The 23,694-nt window shown below is 40.6% G+C and overlaps 1 protein-coding gene across 1 annotated transcript in view; it reads left to right on the plus strand.

Annotated features, from left to right (window-relative positions):
* LOC121272136 (fibrillin-1-like) overlaps positions 1 to 23,694 on the plus strand; it is a 639,088-nt gene that overhangs the window by 155,533 nt on the left and 459,861 nt on the right. Inside the window, exon 7 of the mRNA XM_041178628.1 lies at positions 12,558 to 12,683. Coding sequence (XP_041034562.1) covers positions 12,558 to 12,683 — 126 coding nt within the window. The remainder of the gene's footprint in view (positions 1 to 12,557; positions 12,684 to 23,694) is intronic.

Below are 23,694 nucleotides of genomic sequence, written 5' to 3' on the forward strand. Positions count from 1 at the left end.
CATTCTAATTCGTCCAGCTTTATAAATTCTTGCATTGCCTGTTTGTCTGATAGGAAATACGAGGAGATTAAAGGGGAGTTTTCCTGGACTGATATATTTACAGATATAATGCATTTGAATTTGGAAAATGGTGTAGTCGCTTAAAGAGCTATGTCTATATTCAAACAGCGTGTTTTAATATAACTTATTCAGTACAATGAAGCAGATTTGAAGTTACATTTAGCAGCTGCCAGTTCATCAAGAAACATCACACAGAAATTTTAGATTTGGTTTCCTTCAGATGATGCACAAAATAGATAAATTGCAAATATTTATGTCCAAAACTAGTGAACAAGTAATTCTTACAATTAAAATAAAGAAGCATGCTCGCTGAAATGAAAGTAAAGTTAGAGTATTGAATCAGATGAAAATTAGTAATGGAGTTAAACTTCAAATACAGAATAATCAACATTCATATCATCATAAAATCTAAAGCACAAGAGTACAAATTCATGAATTTCCACACACTTATCTGCCTCTTAAAAAATTATGTAAATCTCACCCAAAATCCTTCTTGAATAGTGAAAAATTGAGGAGGGACCTATTCCTTCCAACTTTTTCCCCCAAGTTCACTGCTGCTCCTTGAAACCATCTATAAATGGCTGGAATGTTTTAAATGAGGCAGTAATTGCATTGTAATATCACAGAATCACAGTGCAGAACAGGCCCTTCAGCCCATAGAGTCTGCACCGACACATGAAAAACATCTGACCTACCTACCTACCTAATCCCATTTACCAGCACTTGGCCCATAGCCTTGAATGTTATGACATGCCAAGTGCTCATCTAGGTACTTTTTAAAGGATGTGAGGCAACCCGCCTCCAAGGCAGTGCATTCCAGACCGTCACCACCCTCTGGGTAAAAAAGTTTTTCTTCACATCCCCCCCCAAACCTCCTGCCCCTCACCTTGAACTTATGCCCCCTTGTGACTAACCCTTCAACTAAGGGGAACAGTTGCTCCCTATCCACCCTGTCCATGCCCCTCATAATCTTGTACACCTCAATCAGGGTCGCCCCTCAGTCTTCTCTGCTCCAACGAAAACAATCCAAGTCTATCCAATCTCTCTTCATAACTAAAATGTTTCATCCCAGGCAACATCCTGGTGAATCTCCTCTGCACCCCCTCCAATGCAATCACATGCTTCCTATAATATGGCGACCAGGACTGCACACAGTACTCCAGCTGTGACCTCGCTAAGGTTCTATAAAACTCCAACGTGACCTCCCTACTTTTGTAATCTATGCCTTGATTGATAAAGGCAAGTGTCCCAGATGCCTTTTTCACCATTCCACTAATGTGCCCCTCCACCTTCAGAGATCTATAGACACACACGCCAAGATCCCTTTGTTCCTCAGGACTTCCTAGTGCCATGCTGTTCATTGAATACTTCCTTGTCAAATTACTCCTTCCAAAGTGTATCACCTCTCACTTTTCAGGGTTAAATTCCATCTGCCACTTATCTGCCCATTTAACCATTCCATCTATATCTTCCTGTAGCCCAAGCCACTCAACCTCACTGTTAACCACCCGGCCAATCTTTGTGTCATCCGCCAACTTACTAATCCTACCCCCCACATAGTCATCTATTTAATTTATATAAATGACAAGTAATAGGGGACCCAGCACAGATCCCTGTGGTACACCACTGGACACTGGCTTCCAGTCACTAAAGCAGCCTTCTGTCATCACCCTCTGCCTCCTACAACTAAGCCAATTTTGAATCCACCTTATCAAATTACCTGTATCTCATGTGCATTTGCCTTCTTTATAAGTTTCCCATGTGGGAACTTGCCAAAGGCTTTGCTGAAATCCATGTAAACTACATCAACTGCACTACCCTCATCTACACACCTAGTCACCTCCTCAAAAAATTCAATCAAATTTGTTCAGCATGACCTCCCTCTGACAAAGCCATGCTGACTATCCTTGATCAAACCTTGCCTCTCCAAGTGGAGATAGACTCTCTCCTTCAGAATTTTCTCCAATAGTTTCCCTACCATTGACGTGAGACTCACTGGCCTGTAGTTCCCTGGCTTATGTCTACAACCCTTCTTAAATAGCAGACCCACTTTAGCTGTTCTCCAGTCCTCTGGCACCTCCCCTGTGGCCTGAGAGGAATTAAAAAATTTGGGTCAGAGCCCCTGCGATCTCTTCCCTTGCGTCCCTCAGCAGCCTGGGACACAAATCATCCGGACCTGGAGATTTGTCCACTTTTAAGCCTGCCAACACCATGTTCCATTTTTCATCATCACTGCTTTAATTTACACCCGATGCTTCTAATGCCCACGTAAAGCGGTGTCCTGTGCATAGAAAAGATGGAAGTCGATTTGAATTGTCACAGGCAATTGGCAAAATATTTCCATCAATTTTCATTTATTTTCCCCTTGCTATTACTTTGACATCTTTGTTGCCTTTTGCTGTGGAACCATCTCTCATCAATTCTATTGAGGCCACAACTGGGATTTCCATGGGGAATACCTTGCTATCTGCTTTTTGAAGGAAGTAGAGGAGCATAACAGAGAGAGACCAGACACCATTGAAGGTGTCTTCACTCGCCAATATGCAGAATATACAGATCGTATCATTCATGCCTCTAGTTGGCCCAGAATCAGTGTATGCGGAGGTGAATTTTGCAAGGAAACCACTAATGTATTATTCCATATGCTGCTATCTGGCCTCTACTCCAACATCATAGTATGCACTGCATTGTCAATGATTGTCAGAGTTTCCACCAATTTAAATTTTTACGCAACAGAGTCATTCCAGATGTCCTTGTGGGACATCAGTGACATTTCTCAACTGGCTATGCAAGGTTCCATCAAACAGTCAGAGATGCATTGTTTGGTTAGTAAAAAAAAAACAGCTCATCACCTTCTCTATAAATAATCAGCAGCTGCAGGACAGGGTACTGCTATACTAACTGGCAGTGTTCATCAACATGAACATAGACTGTTTTTATGCTGTATAATGAGCTTGTTTACTGCAGACCTGCATGGAACTACCACGTTTCAGAATGGCCTACAATGCTGCAACACCTTCTGATGTGGGGTGGCTGATGCTATAGGTGGACTGCTCCAGGTACTCTGTCATCTGCATTTTCTGGAAGACCATCCCCGTTGCATGCACGTGTATAATACTCTGCAAGCATTCTACCTTTAAGTAGATAATCTCATGATTTTTGTCTCAAAGCTCTTCAGTAAGTCTCCTGTTCCACCAGTCAAGAAGTTGAGAGATTTCAACTCCCATCCCCTACTCTTCCTGGCCACTCCTGTTCTGTTCATTAGTTTAGGTGGCTATCTTTTAGCTAGTAACTGCAGGGAAAGATTAAACGATGAACCTCTAATGCTTCCTACTATGTGACACCTAGAACAGAATTAAAAATGCGTTTCAGAGCAGGAGAGTTCATTTAACTTGAGTAGATAGTTACGTGAAGGTATCATAATCAAATTTGCTAACAGTTTAGGTATGGTTATGTAGCATAAGAAAGAGAAGCAGAATGGTGATGATAAACCTGTAGTTAGCACCTGACCTCTGATATTTTTCCCCCTCCTACTGACTACCTCCCCATTTGCTCTCATGCCTTTTGTCTGGGTGAGTATTGGAGCTGCAGAGTATATAGTCTTTCTTCCTTTTTCTTTCAGGATGGTATTCTCTGCAATGAAAAATGTAGACAGTGGTGATGCTTTCTGGTTGTCATGAGATGCAGCTTAACTCTTATGTCGGTGGGCACAGTGTTATGATATGATTAAAGGTGCATGAAACAAGCAGTTGTATATGATTTGAGACTATGAACATCCTAGGGGTTATCATTGACCAGAAACTAAACTGGACCAGCCATATAAATATTGTGGCTACAAGAACAGGTTAGAGGCTGAGAATTCTGTGGCCAGTAACTCATGCTTTATTGGCACTCCATCCGCCACCTTCAACATTCACTGCCTCCACTACTGATGCACCGTGGCAGTGGTGCGTACCAACTACAATGTGCACTGCAGCAACTCACCAAGGCTCCTTCAATAGTACCTTCCAAACCTATGACCTCTACCACCTAGAAGGGCAAGGCATATGCATTGGAACACCACCACCTTCAAGTTCCTCTCCAAACCACACACCATCCAGACTTGGAACTATATCACTGTTCCTTCACTATCAGTGGGTCACAATCTGGGAACTCCCTTCCTAACAGCACTATGGGTGTTCCTACAACACATGCACTGCAGCGGTTCAAGAAGGGAGCTCACCGCCACCTTCACTAGCCCATTGTCATTGGACTAGTAATCCAGAGACCCAGGATAATGCTCTGGGGACCCTGGTTCAAATTCCACCATGGCAGTTGGTGAAATTTGAATTCAATAAAAATATGGAATTAAATGTCTGATGATGACCGTGAAACCATTGTCGTAAAAATCCCTTTGGTTCACTAATGTTCTTTAGAGAAGAAAATCTGCAGTCCTTACCTGGTCTGGCCTACATGTGACTCCAGCTCCACAGAAATGTAGTTGACTCTTAAATGGCCTCTGAACTGTCGCTAGGAAGTCAAAAAGAAATGAAGCTGGATGGACCACTAGGCATCAACCTAAGGACTGGAAACAACAATGGCAAACTCAGCCCTGTCAACACTGCAAAGTCCTCCTTACTAACATCTGAGGCCTAGGTACAAAATTGGGGGAGCTTTCTCACAGACTAGTCAAGCAAAGATCCTGTAAGGTATGATTCCTTGAGTATGACTATGTCGTAGACACCACCATCACCATCCCTGGGTTTGCCTTATCCCATTGGCAGGACAGACCTAGCAGAGGCGGCAGCACAGAGGTATACGGACAGGAGGGAGTTGCCTTGGGAGTCCACAACATCATCAATGGACACCATGAAGTCTCATGGCATCAGGTCAAACATGGGCAAGTAAACCTCTGCTGATTAACAGTACTGACATTCCCATCAACTGATGAATCAGTACTCTTCTATGTTGAGCACCACTTGGAGGAAGCATTGAGGGTGGCAAGGGTGCAGAAAGTACTCTGGGTGAAGGGCTTCACTACAGACTGAGCTGGCCGAGACCTAAAGGACATAGCTGCGAGACTGGGTCTGCAGAAAATGGTGAGGGAAAAACATACTTGACCTCATCCTCACCAACCTGCCTGCCGCAGATGCATTTGTCCATGACAGTATCGGTAGGAGTGACCACCGCACAGTCCTTGTGGAGACAAAGTCCTGTCCTCACATTGAAGATACCCTCCACTGTGTTGTGTGATGCTACCATCATGCTAAATGGGATCTAACAACTCAAGACTGGGCAACCATGAGGCGCTGTGGGCCATCAGCAGCAGCAGAATTGTATTCAACACAATCTGTAACCTCATGTCCAGCATATGCCTCACCCGACCATTACCACCAAGCCAGGGGATCAACCCTGGTTCAAAGAAAAGTGCAGAGGGGCATGTCAGGAGCAGCACCAGGCATACCTCAAAAAAAAATTGAGGTATCAGCCTGGTGAAGCTACAACACGGGACTACTTGTGTGCCTAGCAGCATAATCAGCAAGTGATAGACAGAGCTAAGTGATTCCACACACAACGGATCAAGCTCTGCAGTCCTGCCATACCCAGTCTGGAGGAGGAGGCACCACAAACATCCCCATCCTCAATGATGGGGGTGTCCAGCACATCAGTACAAAAGATAAGGCTGAAGCGTTTGCAAAATCTTCTGCCAGGACTGCCAAATGGATGATCCATCTTGGCCCCCTTTGGAGATCCTCAGCATCACAGATGCTAGACTTCAGCCAATTCGATTCACTCCACGTGATATCACTGGATACTGCAAAGACTATGGGCCCTGACAGTATTCTGACAATAGTACTGAAGATGTGCTCCAGAATATGATGCACCTTAGCCAAGTTGTTCCAGTATAGCTACACACTGGCATCTACTCAGCAATGTGGAAAATTGCCCAGGTATGTCCTGTACACAAAAAGCAAAGTTACTGTTCCATCAGTCTACTCTTGATCATTAGCAAAGTGATGGAACAGTGATGTCCAGCGACACTTTTTAAAAATTGTTCATGGGATGTGTGTGTCGCTGGCTAGGCTAGCATTTATTGCCCATCCCTAATTTCCCTTGTTCAGAAAGCATTTAAGAGTCAAACACATTGCTGATGGGTCTGAAGTCTGAAGTAGGGCAGACCTGGTGAGGACAGCAGATTTCCTTCCCTAAAGGACATTAATGAACCAGATGGGTTTTTCAGACAATCTGCAATGTTTCATGAACCTAAAACGGAAAGTGCTAGAAAAACTTAGCAGGTCTAACAGCATCTGCGGAGAGCAAAACAGCCAAGTATGACTCCTCTTCATCAGCAGTATTTTGCTTTTATCTTAGTGCAATGGTTTCACGGCCATCATCTGACTTTTATTTCTAGATTTTTATTGAATTCAAATTTCACCATCTGCCATGGTGGGATTCGAAGCCAGGTTCCCAGAGACCCTAGGTCTCTGGAATACGAGTCCAGTGACAATACCACTATTGGAAGTCAATCATCCTAGTTCCAGGACATCACTGCAGGAGTTCCTCAGGGTAGTGTCCAAGGCCTGACCACCTTCAGCTGCTTCATCAATGACTTTCCTTCCATCATAAGATCAGAAATGGGGATGTTTGCTGATGATTGCACAATGTTCAGCACCATTCACGACTCCTCAGATAATGAAGCAATTCATGTCCAAATGCAGCAAGACCTGGACAATATCCAGGCTTGGGCTAACAAGTGGCAAGTAACATTCGCGCTGCACAAGTGCCAGACAATGACCATCTCCAACAGGAGAGAATCTAACTATTGCCTCTTGACAATGGCATTACCATCGCTTAATCCCCCGTTATCAACACCCTGAGAGTTACCATTGACCAGAAACGGAACTGGACTAGCCATATAAATACTGTGGTGACAAGAGCAGGTCGGAGGCTAGGAGTCCTGTGGGAGTAATTCACCTCCTGACTCCTTGAAGCCTTTCCACAATCTTCAAGGCACAAGTCAGGAGTGTGATAGAATTCTTTCCACTTGAGTGCAGCTCCAACAACACTTAAGAAGCTTGACATCATACAGGACAGAGCAGCCCTCTTGATTGGCACCCCATCCACAAACATTCACTCCCTCCACCACGGATGCACGGTGGCAGCAGTGTGTACAATCTTCAAGATGCACTGCAGGAAGTCACCAAGGCTCCTTAGGCAGCATCCTCCAAACCCATGACCTCTACCATCTAGAAGGACAACAAAGGCAGCAGAGGTTGGGACCTCCACCAGCTGGATGTTCCCCTCCAAGCCAATCACCATCCTGACTTGGAAGTATATCGCCGTTACTTTAGTGTCACTGTGTCAAAACCCTGGAACTCCCTCCCTAACAGCACTGTGGGTGTACCTACACCATATGGACTGCAGCGGTTCAAGAAAGCAGACCACCACCCCCTTAAGGACAATTAGAGATGGGCAATAAATGCTGGTCTACCCATTGGCATCCGCATTCCATGAATTAATTTAAAAACACTTTCTTTGGTGTTTTATGTCAAGCTGTGAGTGGAAGTACACTTGCAGACAGGTTAGGAGTATAAAATACCGTGTAAAATCTCCTGGATACTAATGTTTAAGCTCTTGGCAAATCTTCAACGTAATAAGGGTAAATAAGTTGCTAGTGTCAAGCGTAGTGAGTTCTTGGAAGGTGTATTCTTATTTCCAGGTCAGACCTAGATCTGATCATTAACCTTCTAACACTGAATTGCTTTGTGAGGTGGCACCTACTGTCAGAGCCATCTCACTGAACTGTGCTTTGGCTATTTCTGTAGCTGCATCCCAAATGAGACCTTTGTTACAGATAGGAGAGAGAAAACAAACTTCTTTATCCTCTCCCCGTCTGTCCATAAGCAGAGCTGTTTTTGAATTATTTTTAAGGTAGACTGCGGTGTGTTTCCCCAGACCCTCTGCTGATTTGATCTAATTTAAAAATAATTCACAGCAAACTTGCATTATGATGAACTCAGAAGATTAATTTGTTCACATTCAAACCTGGGGTGGGGAGAGAGTGTTCATAACCTCTTTTTCTCTTTCTCTCTCACATACACATGCATGCACACATGCGAGAACATTCTCACACTCACTCACACACATGCACACACACTCACACACACACACTTATAACTATGGACAACAACAGTAAAAGAACCAAGGAAATGTAAATTAGGGCAAGCAATTTTCAGAGTCTGAGAAGTCAAAATCCAGTGTGTGTTTCATTTGTGGCGGATTTGGAGACAGCAGCACAAAATCCTTGAAATGAGTGATAAAGCTTCTAAAATCAAACCAGCTTTGAGGCCTCGAGAGATGCTGGCCGGCTGTTGGTCTGCCAGGAGATCTGCTGGAGTTCTTTTTAGTTGATGTTAAATCAGCAGACTGAGCTGTGAGGCTAGAAATTAATATTAAAACAGAGTGCAGCTGACTAACTGAGTGGGAATTTGAGAGAGTACTTCTAATTGTTAATTTTGTTCTTAAATTTTGCTCTTATAATCTAATTTAGCCTGTAATTAGCAGTAACTGAGAAGTACTGTGTAAGCAGCTTAAATTTTTTCTCTCAGTTTAGACAGGGTAAACTGGTGTAGTAGCTGAGTAGTCAATTAGCTAACTGGTTGAATCTGGTTACTGTAGCCCCAGCTCATTTTACTATAAATTCAAGGTTCTTTAGTGTAGCCTTGACAAATGGAGTGCAGCTGACTGACTGAGTGAAGACTTGAACTTTGGTGAGAGGAGAGTTCGATGAAGGGGGAGAAGGAGTTGTCCGTTTCCTCTTTTTATCTTTCTCACCTCATAGAAATTGGTTCTTGCTCTACTGCAGGGAAAGGAGCTGTCTGTTTGGTGAGTATCCAGTAAGTGGGTAAGTTCTATTCTATCCCTGAAATAGTTTTAAATAGCACACAATTTAGTGGTAAAGTTAATCAAATATATAAGAAAGCAACATGAATAAGTGATTAATATAATTAAGTAATTATTTAAAACACATTAAAAATGGCAGCACAGGTGACGTGTCAAGGCTGCAGCATGTAGGAACTCTGGGATAACGTGATCCAGGGCAAACACATCTGCAGTAAGTGTTTGCGGCTTGAGGAACTTCGGATCAGAGTCATTGAGCTGGAGGCTGAGCAGCAGACTCTAAGACACATCAGGGAGGGGTAAAGTTACCTGGATGCTTTGTACCAGGATGCAGTCACACCCCTTAGGACAGGGTCATCTGGTTTGGTCAGTGGCCAGGGACAGGATGGTGTGATTGAGGCAGGTAAGGGGACCCAGAGGGCAGGAGTGTGAGCCTCTGCAATTGTCCAACAGGTTTGAGGTTCTCTCAGCTTGTTTGGATGAGCGTGGAGGTTGCAGGGTAGATGAGCAAACTGACCATGGCACCGTGGTACAGGAAGCCATCTAAGTGAGGGGAGCAAAAAGGAATGTGGTAGTATTAGAGGATAGCATAGTAATGGGGATTGACAACTGTTCTCTGTAGCAAAGAGCGAGAGTTTAGACAGCTTTGTTGCCTGCCTGGTACCAGGGTTCAGGACATCTGCTCAGGGCTGGAGAGGAACTTGCAGTGGCAAGGGGAGAATCCAGTGGTCGTGGTCCATGTATGTACCAATGACTTAGGCAGAATGAGGAAGGAGACTCTTCATAGTCAGTATGATGCGCTAGGCACCAAATTAAGAAGCAGAACCTCAAAGCTAATAATTACTAGATTATTACCTGAGCCACATGCAAATTGGCATAGGACAAATAAGATTTGGGAAATTAATGTGTGGCTGAAAGACTGGTGTTGGAGGAATGGGTTCCGATTTGTGGGGCACTGGCATCAGTATTGGTGAAAGTGGGATATGTATCTTTGGGATGGTCTACACCTGAACCGTGCTGGGGCTGGTGTCCTCGCGAGATGCCTAACTAGACAGTTCAGAAAAGGCTTACTAGACTAATACTCGGAATGGGCAGGTTATTTTACGAGGAAAGGCTGAACAGTTTAAGCTTGCGTCCACTGAAATTTAGAAGAATAAGAGGCGACTGAATTGAAACCTTTAAGATCCTGAGGGGTCTTGACAGGATGGATGTGGAGAGGATGTTTCCTCTTATGGAAGAATCAAGATCTATAGGTCAAAGCTTAAAAATAAGTGGCCGCTCATTTAAAACAGAGATGAGAAATGTTTTCTCTGAGGGTTGAGAGTCTTTGGAACTCTCTTCCTGAAAAGGTGGTAGAAGCAGATTATTTGAATATTTTTAAGGCAGAGCTAGAGAGATCCTTGATTAACAAGGGGATAAAAGGTTATCGGGGAAAGACAGGAATGTGGGGTTGAAGTTACATTCAGATCAGCCATGATCTTATTGAATGGTGGAGCAGGCTCGAGGTGCCGTGGCCTACTCCTGCTCCTAATTCATGTGTTCGTATGTAAAATGATCCAAAAGATTAAAAGCATGGGGTATGTGATGTGGCCCATTAATGAGTTAATTGCAGCCTCGCAAGCAGTCCCTGTGCTTCTGACCAAAATTCATTGTTTCCCATGGGAGCCAAATGGCGTCTGTTCATACTTCTTCAGGTATAATGAGTTTCAATGTCTCTCTCTCTCTTATTGCCCCAACTGGGGGGAAGTCAGTTAGTCTGTTAGATGTCTAGTTTTGTGATTACACTGTAGCCTTACAATGCAGTGTGAGATTCCAAAAGGATGAGCGTGGAACTCTTGTTTTTGTAATCTCTTTTAGAAGCTTCCAGACAGATGGCCAACCTTGAGTCATGTGACCTGTAGCAGCCACCTTGTGGTTCAGCAGAAGTCCATTTTAAGGATAGTTTTGATACACACAGTTTTGATTTCTTTTCATGTCTTATTGACATAACACCTTATTTATCTTGACTTAGGGAGTGCAATCTTCACTTTCGACCCTCCATACAGAAACTAGGTCTTCTCAAACAGTATGCGCCTGGGTTATGTCAGGACAATTTATGTGGCCTAAATCTGCAAATGAATTTGATGGAGATCAGATTGTGCAGTGCACTTTTTCTGACTCGTACCCAGGTATTGTGAAGGGAAAGCAAAAGTTATGGCTTAGGTTTCTACCAAAGATTTATTGGAAGATGTGCCTGAAGAATTGATATTGAGCATAATATTTTCATCAATGCTAGGTTCTAAATTGGAACAGATATAACCATCTTGTCATGCAACCAATCTCAAAATTAAAAATAAATCACCTAATAGTTCTAAAAATGAGCAGTAGAATCTTAGTTAGAACTTACCCTTAGAGCCCTGGAACTGATGGAGCAGTAAGGAGACTTCATATAACCCTTTCAGCTGAATTTGTTTCAACGCCATCCTATACATTTAAAATTTATTGACTGAAGTTTATGGTTCTGACTCTTTAGTGGTGGAGCAACAATAAGAAAATCCTTTTGGGTCTGTTTTCACACTTCAATCCTCTTTGAGTATTATGTACGATGTATCCCTTTTAGATTGGGTCTCACAAATGAATTCCAGGCTTCTAATTGCCAATCAAGCTGCTTGCAATAAAAACAGCCTGACTGGTTCTTCAGGCTTAAATTGCATTCCATATTAGCTTTTTAAATGGATAAGATCATTATGGCCAGTACATCAAAAGTATGAAGGCATGATGAAAATGGGGTGACTTGAGTTTATCAAAGGTGCTAAGCCTCTTGGATCCTAACAGATGTCCAATTTCAATTTGTAGCTTAATTCTATCTTCTATGTTTTCTGTATGAATTTATAGCTTGCCTTGGACACCGAAACTTGTATGTGTAGGCCGTGACTTTAGAAACTGTGTTCCTTTTCCTCAGTTTGAGAGAAAGCAAATAAAGTGTTTGACTCCGAAAATATTCTATGTAAATGATGAGTTCAAATTGGCTTCATTAGCTGAATTGTTAAAGATTGACTGGGTTGAGTTTGTGGAAAGTCTACAAAAATAGTGCCCGAGTCTGAATTTAAGTCAGTCAAATCTTGTTTGGTGAGATTCAGTGTTGCTAGCAGTTGTTTACATTTATGGATTCCATTTGCCTATCGTCTACCACTGAAGAAAGTATTTGGATGTGGGACAGCTTTACTAATTAAGAAAGGATTTTAAAAAAATCATCCTTTGCACTTCGGCATCAGATCAGAGAAGGAACTGGTGGTCCTAATCTCTTCAGTTTACGAGGTAGCTTGGTAAAAGGTGCCAGCAGTAATTGGAGAAACCTAATTGCCCCTGATTCCAGGAAATGGGCTGGAGTTGATGGAGTGGAAGTGGGGGTGGGGGGGGGAAATGTAAATAATGGTTTCTTAGGCTGATGTATTTCTGCTAGAGGAGCTTTGAAAATTGGACCCCTTTAAATTTGCTAATAAAATTTCCAGTTTCAATGAGGATAGTGAATAGACAGATGATAATTATGGATGAATTGTTGTTGAGTAACACTAAGATGGTCCAATTGTTGAAAATAAAAGGATAATCTAATAAAATATTTTCACTTCCTTTGACAGATGTGGATGAATGCCAAGCTATTCCAGGAAGCTGTAATGGGGGAAATTGCATAAACACTGTAGGCTCCTTTGAATGCAAATGCCCAGCTGGACACAGGTTTAGTGAAGTAACTCAAAAATGTGAAGGTAAGACAAAGGCATGTTATGGATCAGCACGTGTTTAAGAACCACTGATTTTAATGTTATAAACTACATGCATTCTGTAATTTTACACATGGATAACAACAAAAACAAATTACTAAATAAATCATTCTGCCTTCATTCATTTTCTCACTCATTTCGAAAACAAAGACCATAATGAAACATGTTAAATAAATTCTATCCTAGAAGGTATCTATTGGTGTAAACTAAATTAACATTGTTCCCTGCTTCCCAACCAGAGTCCTTTCGCTCTTCATCACGTCAGTTGACAGTGTGCCAGCCTTTTGAAGTTACTAATTTTCTCTTCACCATTTCATCTTTACAACAGCTATGAATCATCTCCATTGCAGCTGTGAATTTTTTGTTAGGTGCTCACAAGAGTTTATGATTTTGTTGTTGAAAAGTTTGCCTCATCCTAAAATTCTGCAGAAATTACTACATGGTGGCAGAACATTTGGTCTAACCAGTCTGTGGTGTTTATCCTCAGGTGCCACTCTGTTCCCATATCCCATGTTTCTCCCTTTCTTCAACAACTTAGCTAACCTGTTCAGTATTGCACGCACTCTCATTTAGTCACAAATTCCAGCAGTGCATTTCACAGCCTCATGCTCACTTGTGCAAAAAAAATTCTCATTTTCTGCCTGAAATCTCATATATTTAATCATCTATTTATGTCCTCCTGTACTAGAATGTGCAAATACTGGAAATAGCCTCTTTCTATTTACTTCTCCCATCCCACCATAATTTTACACACTTCCATCCTAGTGAATCTGTATACCGTCCCAATTGCCTCAACACCCTTCGCCTGGTGTGAAACCCAGAGCTGTAAGCAGTCCTTCCAACAGTGGCATTACTAAGGTTTTATATCGATTCACCGGTACATCTCAACATTTATATTTTATTCCACTTGTCATTTAACCCAGTATTCCATTAACTTTTATATGGCCATATCCATTTGAAGTACTGCTTTTAATGTCTTGCATGTTTGATTCCCTAAAAATATTCCTGTTATTCTTCATTATCCAGCTTTCTCCCGTTCGTTGTACAATTATTTCATTATTTTAACTAAAATATAACACCTCACATTTAATGACATTGAATTCCATCTGCCACTTCTTTGCCTATTTCATCATCTTATCAATATCACCTTGTAGTTTCTTTTGATGCTCAGGATTAATTACTATTTCTCTTATTTTGAAAAGTTTTCAATTTTGGACAACCTCTAGTCTTTTATCCAAATCATTGGTATAAACAATGAACAGATGCAGTCTCACTACCCAACTTGCAACAGCTCTGAAAAACTGCCCTTAAATCCAACCCTGTTTCCTCTAATCTAACCAGTTTTAAATCCAATTTTCTGCACTTTTCCTAATTCCATACCCTTAATTGTCTCCAGTTGTTTCCTACATTACAACAGTACTTCATTGGCAGTAAAATGCTTTGGGATGTTCAGTGTTCATGAAAGGCACTCTGCAAATGCAAGTCTTTTTTTAAAAATAATCTTTTGTGTCTTGTCAAAGGCTTTCTATTAGTCTGTGTGTCCCACATCTCCTGCATTCCACCAACATTGCAACAAAAGCATTTTAGCCATCTGCCACATCTTTCATCTCCTCTAAGCATCATATCAGGTTTTTTCAAGTGTGATATTCATTTCTGAAATCTTATTTGAGGGTATTAGATTTTTTTTCTTTATTCATTCATGGGATGTGGGCATTGCTGGCTAGGCCAGCTTTTATTGCCCATCCTCAATTGCTCTTGAGAAGGTGGTGGTGAGCTGCCTTCTTGAACCACTACAGCTGTCAAACAAAGCTCTCACTCTTTTGCAGGCTGTGTAAACATTGCTTGTTGAGCCATGTGCATTAGTCTTTCTTGGAGCTCAGTCAAGCATTCATAATTAGGCCATCTGGAAAAACAAATGTCTACTCCTGTCCATGCATTTGCTATATGACTTCATTATGAATTTTTGAATGACCTCCAAGAATGAAGTACGGAATTCGTTCAACAGGCAATATTTATACAACCTGCAAGGAAGTGAGAACTTTATTTAATTGACATATCTAATAAGTTATTTTTTTCTTTGTGGCTTATGTGTTTATTTACACACTATTAAGAGCCTTAGAATGGATAAAAGCTTCTGACATTGAAACTATGAATGGCTGTGATTGATTGTCCCTCTTACCTTCTTATAAAGCTGTCAGTGTATTTCAATAAGTATGTTGAATTCCTGTTTTTTTTGGGTTGAAGACTCAGGACTGGCATTCCCTGTGGTTCACAACGTCTCAGAGAGACCATGGACCACGTCTGCTTACAAAAGTGGCCCGAGAATGACTTCACTAAAGTTGTAGGTGGGGGTGGGGCGTGGTTTAAAATGTCCACCCTTGCAAGGAGCCAGCAAAAGTGGGAGTGCAACATGTTGGTTCACTACCCGCACCATTATCCTGCATTGGTGAAAATTTCCAGGAATGGGAATGGGAGCGGAAATCTGGAACCTTGTCCTGCCCCCCGTTTTTAAAGACCTCCAGACTCGGCCTGATTCAGCAGAAATACAGGCTACCATTTCTAAAGCCTCCTTTATTTTTTCAGTTTCTTTCCTTAGGATTCTTGATTTATTCTATCAGACCCCAATATTTTTGCCCTACTTTCTGTTGCTTAACTAACTATTCTGATACTTGCCTTTTGTGTAGTACAATGTTTCTCATGTCCAATCTCACATTTAAAACCTCTCTAATGATATATTTGTAGAATATTCTTTTTAGTACTTTCCCACTTGTTCCGCTTGCTTTCCCCAACTATCTCTCAACTGCCTCCCTTAAATTGCCTATAATCGAAAGACCATATATGGATGCTGGTTAAGGACTGGTTACTGCTTGGCTTTAAGGCCCCTATTCTGTTAAAAAATCTGCTGTTCCCTCTTAAACCTCATACATGAGAGATGGCTACTTGGTATAGACTGTACTCAGCAGAAGTTCATCTCTGTACCAAAGAAATTTTAGGGGTATAAAAGCAAAATACCGCAGATGCTGGGCATCTGAAATAAAGACAGACAGTGCCGGGAATACTTAGCTAGCCTGGCAGCACCTGTGAAGAGAAAAACAGAGTTAATGTCTTGAGTCAAACATAACTCTTTAGAACTCTAAATTTCAGGGGATTTTAAAAAAAATAGTTTTCGTCTAAAAATGCCGAAGCATTGTTGCCCCAGTGAAAGTGTGGTAATGGAACTCCTGCGTGTTGCTTTCACCTGCTAATTACCCTATCCAGCAGCCTAGGGAGAGTGTTGTTTAAATAATGGGGAGAGGCACCCATTTCTGTATTGGCACAGTGGTTGCCCTGCAGACTATCAGAAACACAGAGCAACACACTACTTGGAAGAGAGCCTCAGATCTAGATTGGTTGAAGACTGAGGTATGATTTTTTTCACTCAGTTTCAAGGGTCATCAAAATATAATGAGCTGGGGTTAGAGGTTTGGTGGAAAAGAAAGGCCAGGATGTGGACTTCAAATGGATTGTTCCCTATTATGGCCATCACTATACCTGAAATAAGACCTATTCTGGCTCTCAGCAGATGTATATTCCATTGGGGCTATTGGGCACTTTTGCTGGAATTCTCAGGATAGCCACAGTGCTGACTTGACCTGAATAGTGTAAACGTTAGAAACATTTGTATTCTGGAGATGCAGTTTAAGTGAGGCTGAAACCCTGTGTACCTGGATTATATCCAAATTGTATTCTCTACCACCACAATTCCACCCCAGGAAGTAATTGTACAAAGGGTGACTGCAATGCCAGAGGTCAGAACAGGATATCATAGGGTGGGATGGGCACCGCTGGATTAAAGACAAAAGAAAGATTAAGGTTAGAAGTCAGGGGTAAGAGGCAGAGGAGACAGAGTAGATTAGATGTTGGGAAGGGAAGGAAGCAGGGAGGTAGAGCAGGGTTAGAGGTTGGTGGGAAGATAGAAGAGAATTAGAGGTCAAAGAAAACCCAATGTGGAGGGGTGAGGGAGAGTATCAAAGGATGCCTGAGGATGCAGGAGTTGGGTTGGTGTCCTCTGGCCCCTTTAGGCCTTGTTAACCTATTACAAGCTGTTGTCAACTGTTCTGCCCTGTGCTAATTTGTGTATTTGGATTAATTGTTCTTTGTCTTTCATGCTTTAGCTCCCCTTTGCTTAGCCTCTTGTAATTCAGTATTCTTGTTCAATGCCAGCAGGTTACCAATCATTTGAATTTGTCAGTTATTTTACTAATATCAAAAAAGCAATTTCTAATTGGTTCTAAACCTCATGAGTTTCTTTGAGTGTCCTGCTTCTGGCCTGCTCGCTCAATGTTTATTCAGTTTAGCCATCATTGGCTTCAATGTTGTTTCAGAATTCTAGATATATTTGCCTTTCTCCTCCTCCAGTTTTCCCTGTGTTTTGCAATCTTCAGCTATTTATGTAACCTCCTCCTCTCCTCCCCACACTGATCTGATTAGATTATTATTTAATAATGCATTTTAATAGTGCATGTGGCACTTTGGAGGGATATATAACTTTTGAATATAATCAACACAATTGTCTCAATAACAGGCTCCTCCTGCATCAATCACACTGTCCATCTTATCAATCCTAAGTATTTCTGTTCTGTTTATGTACATACCTGCATGCCAAAATTATTTGCCTCCAGCAGAATAAAGTTAGTCAATTGTAATTAGGTATAAGAGTGTCTCATCTTCCGTACCGTGCGTATAAAGCTTGTATTAAAATTAAGATCCTATTATTATTAGTAGAATATTTGACTATATTATGATGATGAGTGGTTTATTCAATACATTGAGTGTGATTGCAAATATCATGAATGCTACCATTGCAGAAGTCTAATACTTAAAAGAAGTACAAGCTTTGATTGTGATGGAACAGTCAGTCCTTCAGTGATTTGTCCGTTATCTTGGGAGATACAGCAGCTGTATAAATAGCTTTATACTGCAGTAAACATTGTACATCACAAACATTTCTGTCTGGTTACAAAAACATGTTATTATCAATTAAGTAAACTCTCTCTTCCACTGTTCTTATCTGGTGTGCAGATTGTATAATTGTGCAAATCGACGCTATTCCCCCTCACCCATTGATGGTTTGTTTCAGTGCTATCACATGTTAATTCAGAATTTATTGCTTCAAACCTGACAAATTCAGGAGTTCTTAAAAGTGCGGATTGACTGTGATGGTGGTGAAGGTGGTTGGGATGGTCAAGAGCAGTTCCAGAAAGGCAGACCATCAGTATAATTGAGCACATAACAAATTGCCATGTATGTAAGCAATATTCTATTATATAACCCATACATACCAATGAATTTCATGTGCTGATTAGCCATTGTTAACTGAGAATTAAATTAAAAGCCTTTAGTGGATGCAAATAGTGGAAGATAGATTAATTCTTTTCCTCTCTAGATTAGAATTCTTGGCTTTGTAACTGCATTTATTAAAGTCTAATGCTTCGAAGTGGAACATTTGAACTGTTTGCTTCAAGTTGAAAACTCAAAGTTGTTATAATTGGAACATTTGCCACTTAACATTAAAGAATTGAATGAAACAGATAATCGTTAGAAGAGATAGTTTACTGTCTTGGAATTGTTAGATTAAAAAAAGTAATGGTATATTATTTAACTAAGGTTACTCCTGCTGAGTCTGGCAATAAGGATGACTTGACATTTCAAATAACACTCTGGTTTTAATCAAGGGAAAGCTTTAAGATAGCATTTTAAATGTTAAGATGTTTAGCCAATATTTTTAAATTATTAACTGGTGTAAATTCTTCTCCATTACACATTCACTCCACACGAAGAGGTTGAACTCCATCTGATTGATTTCTGGGGAATAAATACTGGTCTTGTTTAAAAAAAAACAATCATGATGTCATCTGTACTGTTGTCAACATGTAACCTTTTTGTCTACTCCTTACAAAAATCATGCAGCAATTGTGTTCTTTTCATCTCTAGTTTGAATTTGCACCTATTAGTATCAATAAATTCTCCAATCCTTGAAATTGTGAAAATGTTCTCCTTTATTAAAAAATACAGCTTGGCTTGCTCTTTTCGCAATAAAATAAGATAAAAAATAAGAATTAAGAAAGATGAGCACGATTTAAAATCCATTGCTGGTTGGGAAGGATTTCAACTGCTACAAAAACATTCTTAGTAATATAGATGGATATTAAAAAGTTGTGGAATATGATAGCAATAACGTACCACTTGCCATTGGCTCTTTTACATAGAATACACAGCAAAGAATCAGGCCAAATGGCCCAACTAATGCATGCTGGTGCTTAGGCTCCACTTGAGCTTCTTCTCATCTTTCCTTACCTAACTGTTATCAGCATATACCCCTCTATTCCCTTCTCTTTCAAATACTTTTCTTGCTTCCATGCAGATACATCTATACTGTTTGCTTCAATCGCTCCTGTTCTACGTTCTTACTGCTCTCTAGGTACAGAAGTGCCTTCTCAATTCCCTGCTGTTGGCCTAGCCAGTGATGCTCGCATCCCATGAATGAATGAATAAAAAAACATCTCCCTCTGGTATAACATACCCACAGTTCTGGAAAATATGCAAGCAATTAGTCTTTACTTCCCAAGTAATCAAGGATTGTAAGGTATAAAAGTCACTACTCTGTTATTGTAATTAATTCAATTACAGATTTCAAAGTAATTTTTTAATTCTCTGTTGGGATGTGAACATGGCTGGCAAAGCCAGCATTTATTGGCTAACCCTAATTCCTCTTGAAGATGACGGTGAGCTGCCTTGAACTGCAACCTTTCTGTTTTGGTTTGCTACAATTAAGCGATTTGCTAGGCTATTTCAAAGGCAGCTAAGAGTGAGCCACACTGCTGTTTAACCTAGACCAGGTCAGAATGGCAGATTTCCTTCCATAAAGGACGTTAGGGAACCAGTTAGGTTTTTTATGACCGTCTGCTCGTTTCACAATCGTCATTACTGAGACTAGCTTTTTGTTCCAGATTTATTAAATAATTGAATTTAACTTTGCCCACCTGCCATGATGGGGTTTGGATTCGCATCCCTGGAGCAATAGTCCAAGCCTATGGGTTCTAGTATAGTAACATTATCACTGTGCTACCTTCCCTGTAATCCCTAATTTATTGCTGCCAGTGGGAAACTACCTTCTCAGTATGCCAACTCTCTGTCCCTAGGATGATAAAATAAATGTCTTAGCAGTGTTGCTTAGCATATGTTCTCCGAAGCTGTAACCAGATGTTACTTGGTCTGTTGGACAGTGGCAATGGAATACAAACTATCAATAAGATCGAATATAGTTCCCTTTTAGACTAAATGCTGCCTATTGCCATAAACTCCCATAACAGACTTAATCGATTCAGGGACCAGAATATGGAGATATAATTATGCTTCACAGGTTGGCCTGTTTGCAAGCAGCATCACCAGGAGCAACTTTCTAGCATCAGTTGCCACTTTCCTTTGATGGAAAGGGAATATATAGGGACCAGGTTAAATTTACTTAATAAAATCTACAAAACCCTTGTCTCTGGGCTCTTTTGTACTGCATAGACATACCAGAACTAGCCACCTTTTCAGTTCTTTCCTGCCACTGTCAGTGCACTCCAGAACACTCCTTCACTCAGGGATCATGTGTGAACATAGGGACTTTTACTGCAGGGTGGAACTTTTACCCTATTGCAATGATTTAATATTGCAAGGAAGATTTTTGTTTTACTTGTAAGGAAGGGGAGCAGGAGAATAGCAGCTTGCATGAAGGCTTGGGACTGAAAAGTGTGTTGGGATGAGGGGGATGGGCTTGAAAGTTGGGATTCAGGTGCAAGGTGGAGTGGAAGAGGGATCCAAGGAAGGAGAGAGGATGAGCTTGGGTGCATGGAGGAGTGAAGTAGGAAGGGCCTGGCATCTTGGGTGTAATGGGCAATCTGTCAAGGTAAGAAAATGAGGGTCCATCTCAGGGTGTTGGCAGGCAGATCTTTACAGTTCTTCCCTACAACATTTAAATTAGTGCTGCTGAGAGTAATCTTGAACAATGTCCATTGAAATGCATAGAAGGGAGTGCCAGCTTAGTTTGCAAGTTCAGTCATTTCCCACAGAATAGTGAGTACAGCACTTGACACTAACATGAACATTCAATAGAGACTGACCAAAAAAAAACATTGTTTCATCCACAATAAAAAAAAATTCCCTAATTCCCCTATAACCACCAGTGTGTGACAACCATGAGACATGCCAGTGCATTCAGCTCTCTGACTAAGCAAGTCACAACAAATAACGATGATGCAAACATGAATAAAGTGAAACTAATGTAATGGGAAACTTTTACAAATGAAATTTAAATTTGGAAAAAAAAACACCTTTTTGCTCTCAATAAGTGTTATGTTAATGGCATCGAGTTGGGCAGAAAATTGTGGCTATGGTGCAGAGCTGCCTTGTTGGCCAGGAGGCTCTTTTATAGCTTGCTCATAGATGCAGCATTGTCAGATGACGGCACCACTGAAAAATTCTGGAATCGCACGTGTCTCCCATGTGTGGCACCGGCACTTTAAATTTTAATTGTAATCACAAAGGAAACAGGAGAAAGCAAGAGAGCAGAAGTGGCACACACTTCCAGTTCAGCCATCAGGAATGGTGAGCCACTGATAGAATTCTGCCCTAAGTGTTTAATGCTTGTGAAATATCTCCAGCTGCTTTTGGTCCTGACAATGAGGCTTTTATTATATTTTCATATTTACTGATGATGACATTCCAGTGTTTAACAACCAAATGAATAACTGGCACAAGATTAGTAAAAGGTTAGCCACAAGCTTTGAAAACAGAACTCTTAGTCTCAGTGCTTTTATTGGAGGATGCTCTCTGAGAGTGGATATTTCATATGTACGTCATTAACATATTTTCCTTTTCTTGATTGTTGGCTGTTGTGGTTTCTAGTTTATTGTGACACCATTGCTCTTGATTTGTTATTCAGTCCTATAATCATTGTCTTGTTTTTCATTTGAATTTTGTTTTTTTCCGTTTGATAATGGACATATGCATAAAAACATGTTAAAAGAGTCTACCAGGTTTCTGCAATTTGATACAGCTGGGATCCTGTCCTGCTGAGGAATAGATATCAGTCATTTCTGGCACTTGCACCTCCACAACATCACTCAAATCTGCCGTAGTTCATTTGCTGCTGATCCAACCTCATCCATGTCTTTATTGATCTCAACTTGAATGTGCCAGTGCCTCCCTGGGCTGGCCTCCTATCCTCCAAACTACATAAACTTGAGTGCAGCCAAAAATCTGCTGCCTGTATCCTGATTCACACAAAGTCCTGTTTTCCATCATTGCTTTATATTTCCCTCCTCCTTTAAGATGCTCCTTAAAACCTACCGCTTTGTTCAGTCCAGCTGCCCGAATATTTCATTGTATGATCAGTGTCAAATGTTATTTGATAATGTTCCTGCGAATCACTTTGTGACATTTCACTATGTTAAAGACTTTATATAAATGCAAGTTATTTTATTCATAAAATAAATTTTAAAATTAAATTGTCAAAGTAGTCCTGAAAGCTACTGCCTATCTTATACATTTTGTCTATACAGCAGTCACTGCATTCCAAAGAAATTAATTGGAGTGCTTTGAGGCATTTTGACTTGAAAGGGCATTTTATAAATGCAAGTATAATTTTGTTAAAGAAGTCATAAGGGATAGTGATTCCTATCACTTGCCATATATCTCAATTAGCCAGTGCAGGGATCTGTAACCCATAATCCCTGATTTATGTAATACCCTTCTGTGAATTGGGTGTATAATGGGTAAATAGCATAAATGATGATCAAACCATATAAAAATAGGCTTGTTTAATTAATAGTAAATCAGGTTTCTTGCACTTTGCAACTTAGTATCTAAATTGTTACCCTTTGTCATCAGTACTCATTATTGAACTTTAAAAGCAAAAATTATGATATACTTAACATGGGAAGAGTTCTTTATAACTGATTTTAAAGGGAATGATAATGTTGAATCTCCCTTATTAAAATAAACTACCTAGATAAGCCTATACATAACAATATTATTGTCTGTTATAGTTGTTAGTGATAATTACTGGTATTCTGTATTCCAGGAAATTGCTTTAACAAAATATGGATGTTGATAAAAGCAAAGTTAAGGCAATTATATGGGACAGATGGAATTCATATAAACCAGAGCATTTTTCTGCATTAAATAAACTAAATTCAATATGCAGTCTTTAGTGTTGAAATTATTTTAAAATGTTCCTCTTTGGTGTCACTGGAGCAGCCTGAATAATGAGGGAGAACTTAACATTTTTTTTTTTAATTTTAAAAGAACTGCCACTATGAAATAGAGTACTGTATTTTGAACATAAGAAATGGGAGTAGGATTAATCATTCTTTATCTTCTGTTAAACAGAAGCCCTGTCTGCCCCATCAGGTGGACGTTAAAGATCCCATAGAACTATTTTGAAGAAAAGCAGCTAAGGCATCCCTCAATCAATATCACAGCAGCAACTCCCCACGGCTCCTTTCACAGCATCTTTCAAATCTGTGACCTCTACCACTAGAAGGACAGGGGTAACAGATGTATGTGAACACCACCTGCAAGTTCCCCTCCAAGCTGCACACCACCCTGACTTGGAACTAACCTTTCACTGTTGTTGGGTCAAAGTCTCTTCCTTATAGCACTGTGGGTGTACCTACATCAGATAGACTGCTGTGGTTTAAGAACGTGACTTACCACCACCTTCTCAAGGTCAATTAGGGATAGGCAACAAATGCTGGCTATGTCAGCAATGTTCACCTTCCAGAAAAGATTTAAAAAATCCTGTGCATTTTTGATTTACCGATTTTTTATTTAAACAGCACCTAATGACATACAGTAGTTAAGTTTTGTAACTAGTCTGGTTTTAGATCAGGCCATAATGAAAAGATAAAAGATTGGACCATCTTGTAGGTTCATTCAACCCTAGATTTCCTTTCATCCCCTCCGTCTC

The sequence above is a fragment of the Carcharodon carcharias genome, chromosome 32 (genome assembly GCF_017639515.1).
Source record: "Carcharodon carcharias isolate sCarCar2 chromosome 32, sCarCar2.pri, whole genome shotgun sequence".
Classification (NCBI taxonomy): domain Eukaryota; kingdom Metazoa; phylum Chordata; class Chondrichthyes; order Lamniformes; family Lamnidae; genus Carcharodon; species Carcharodon carcharias.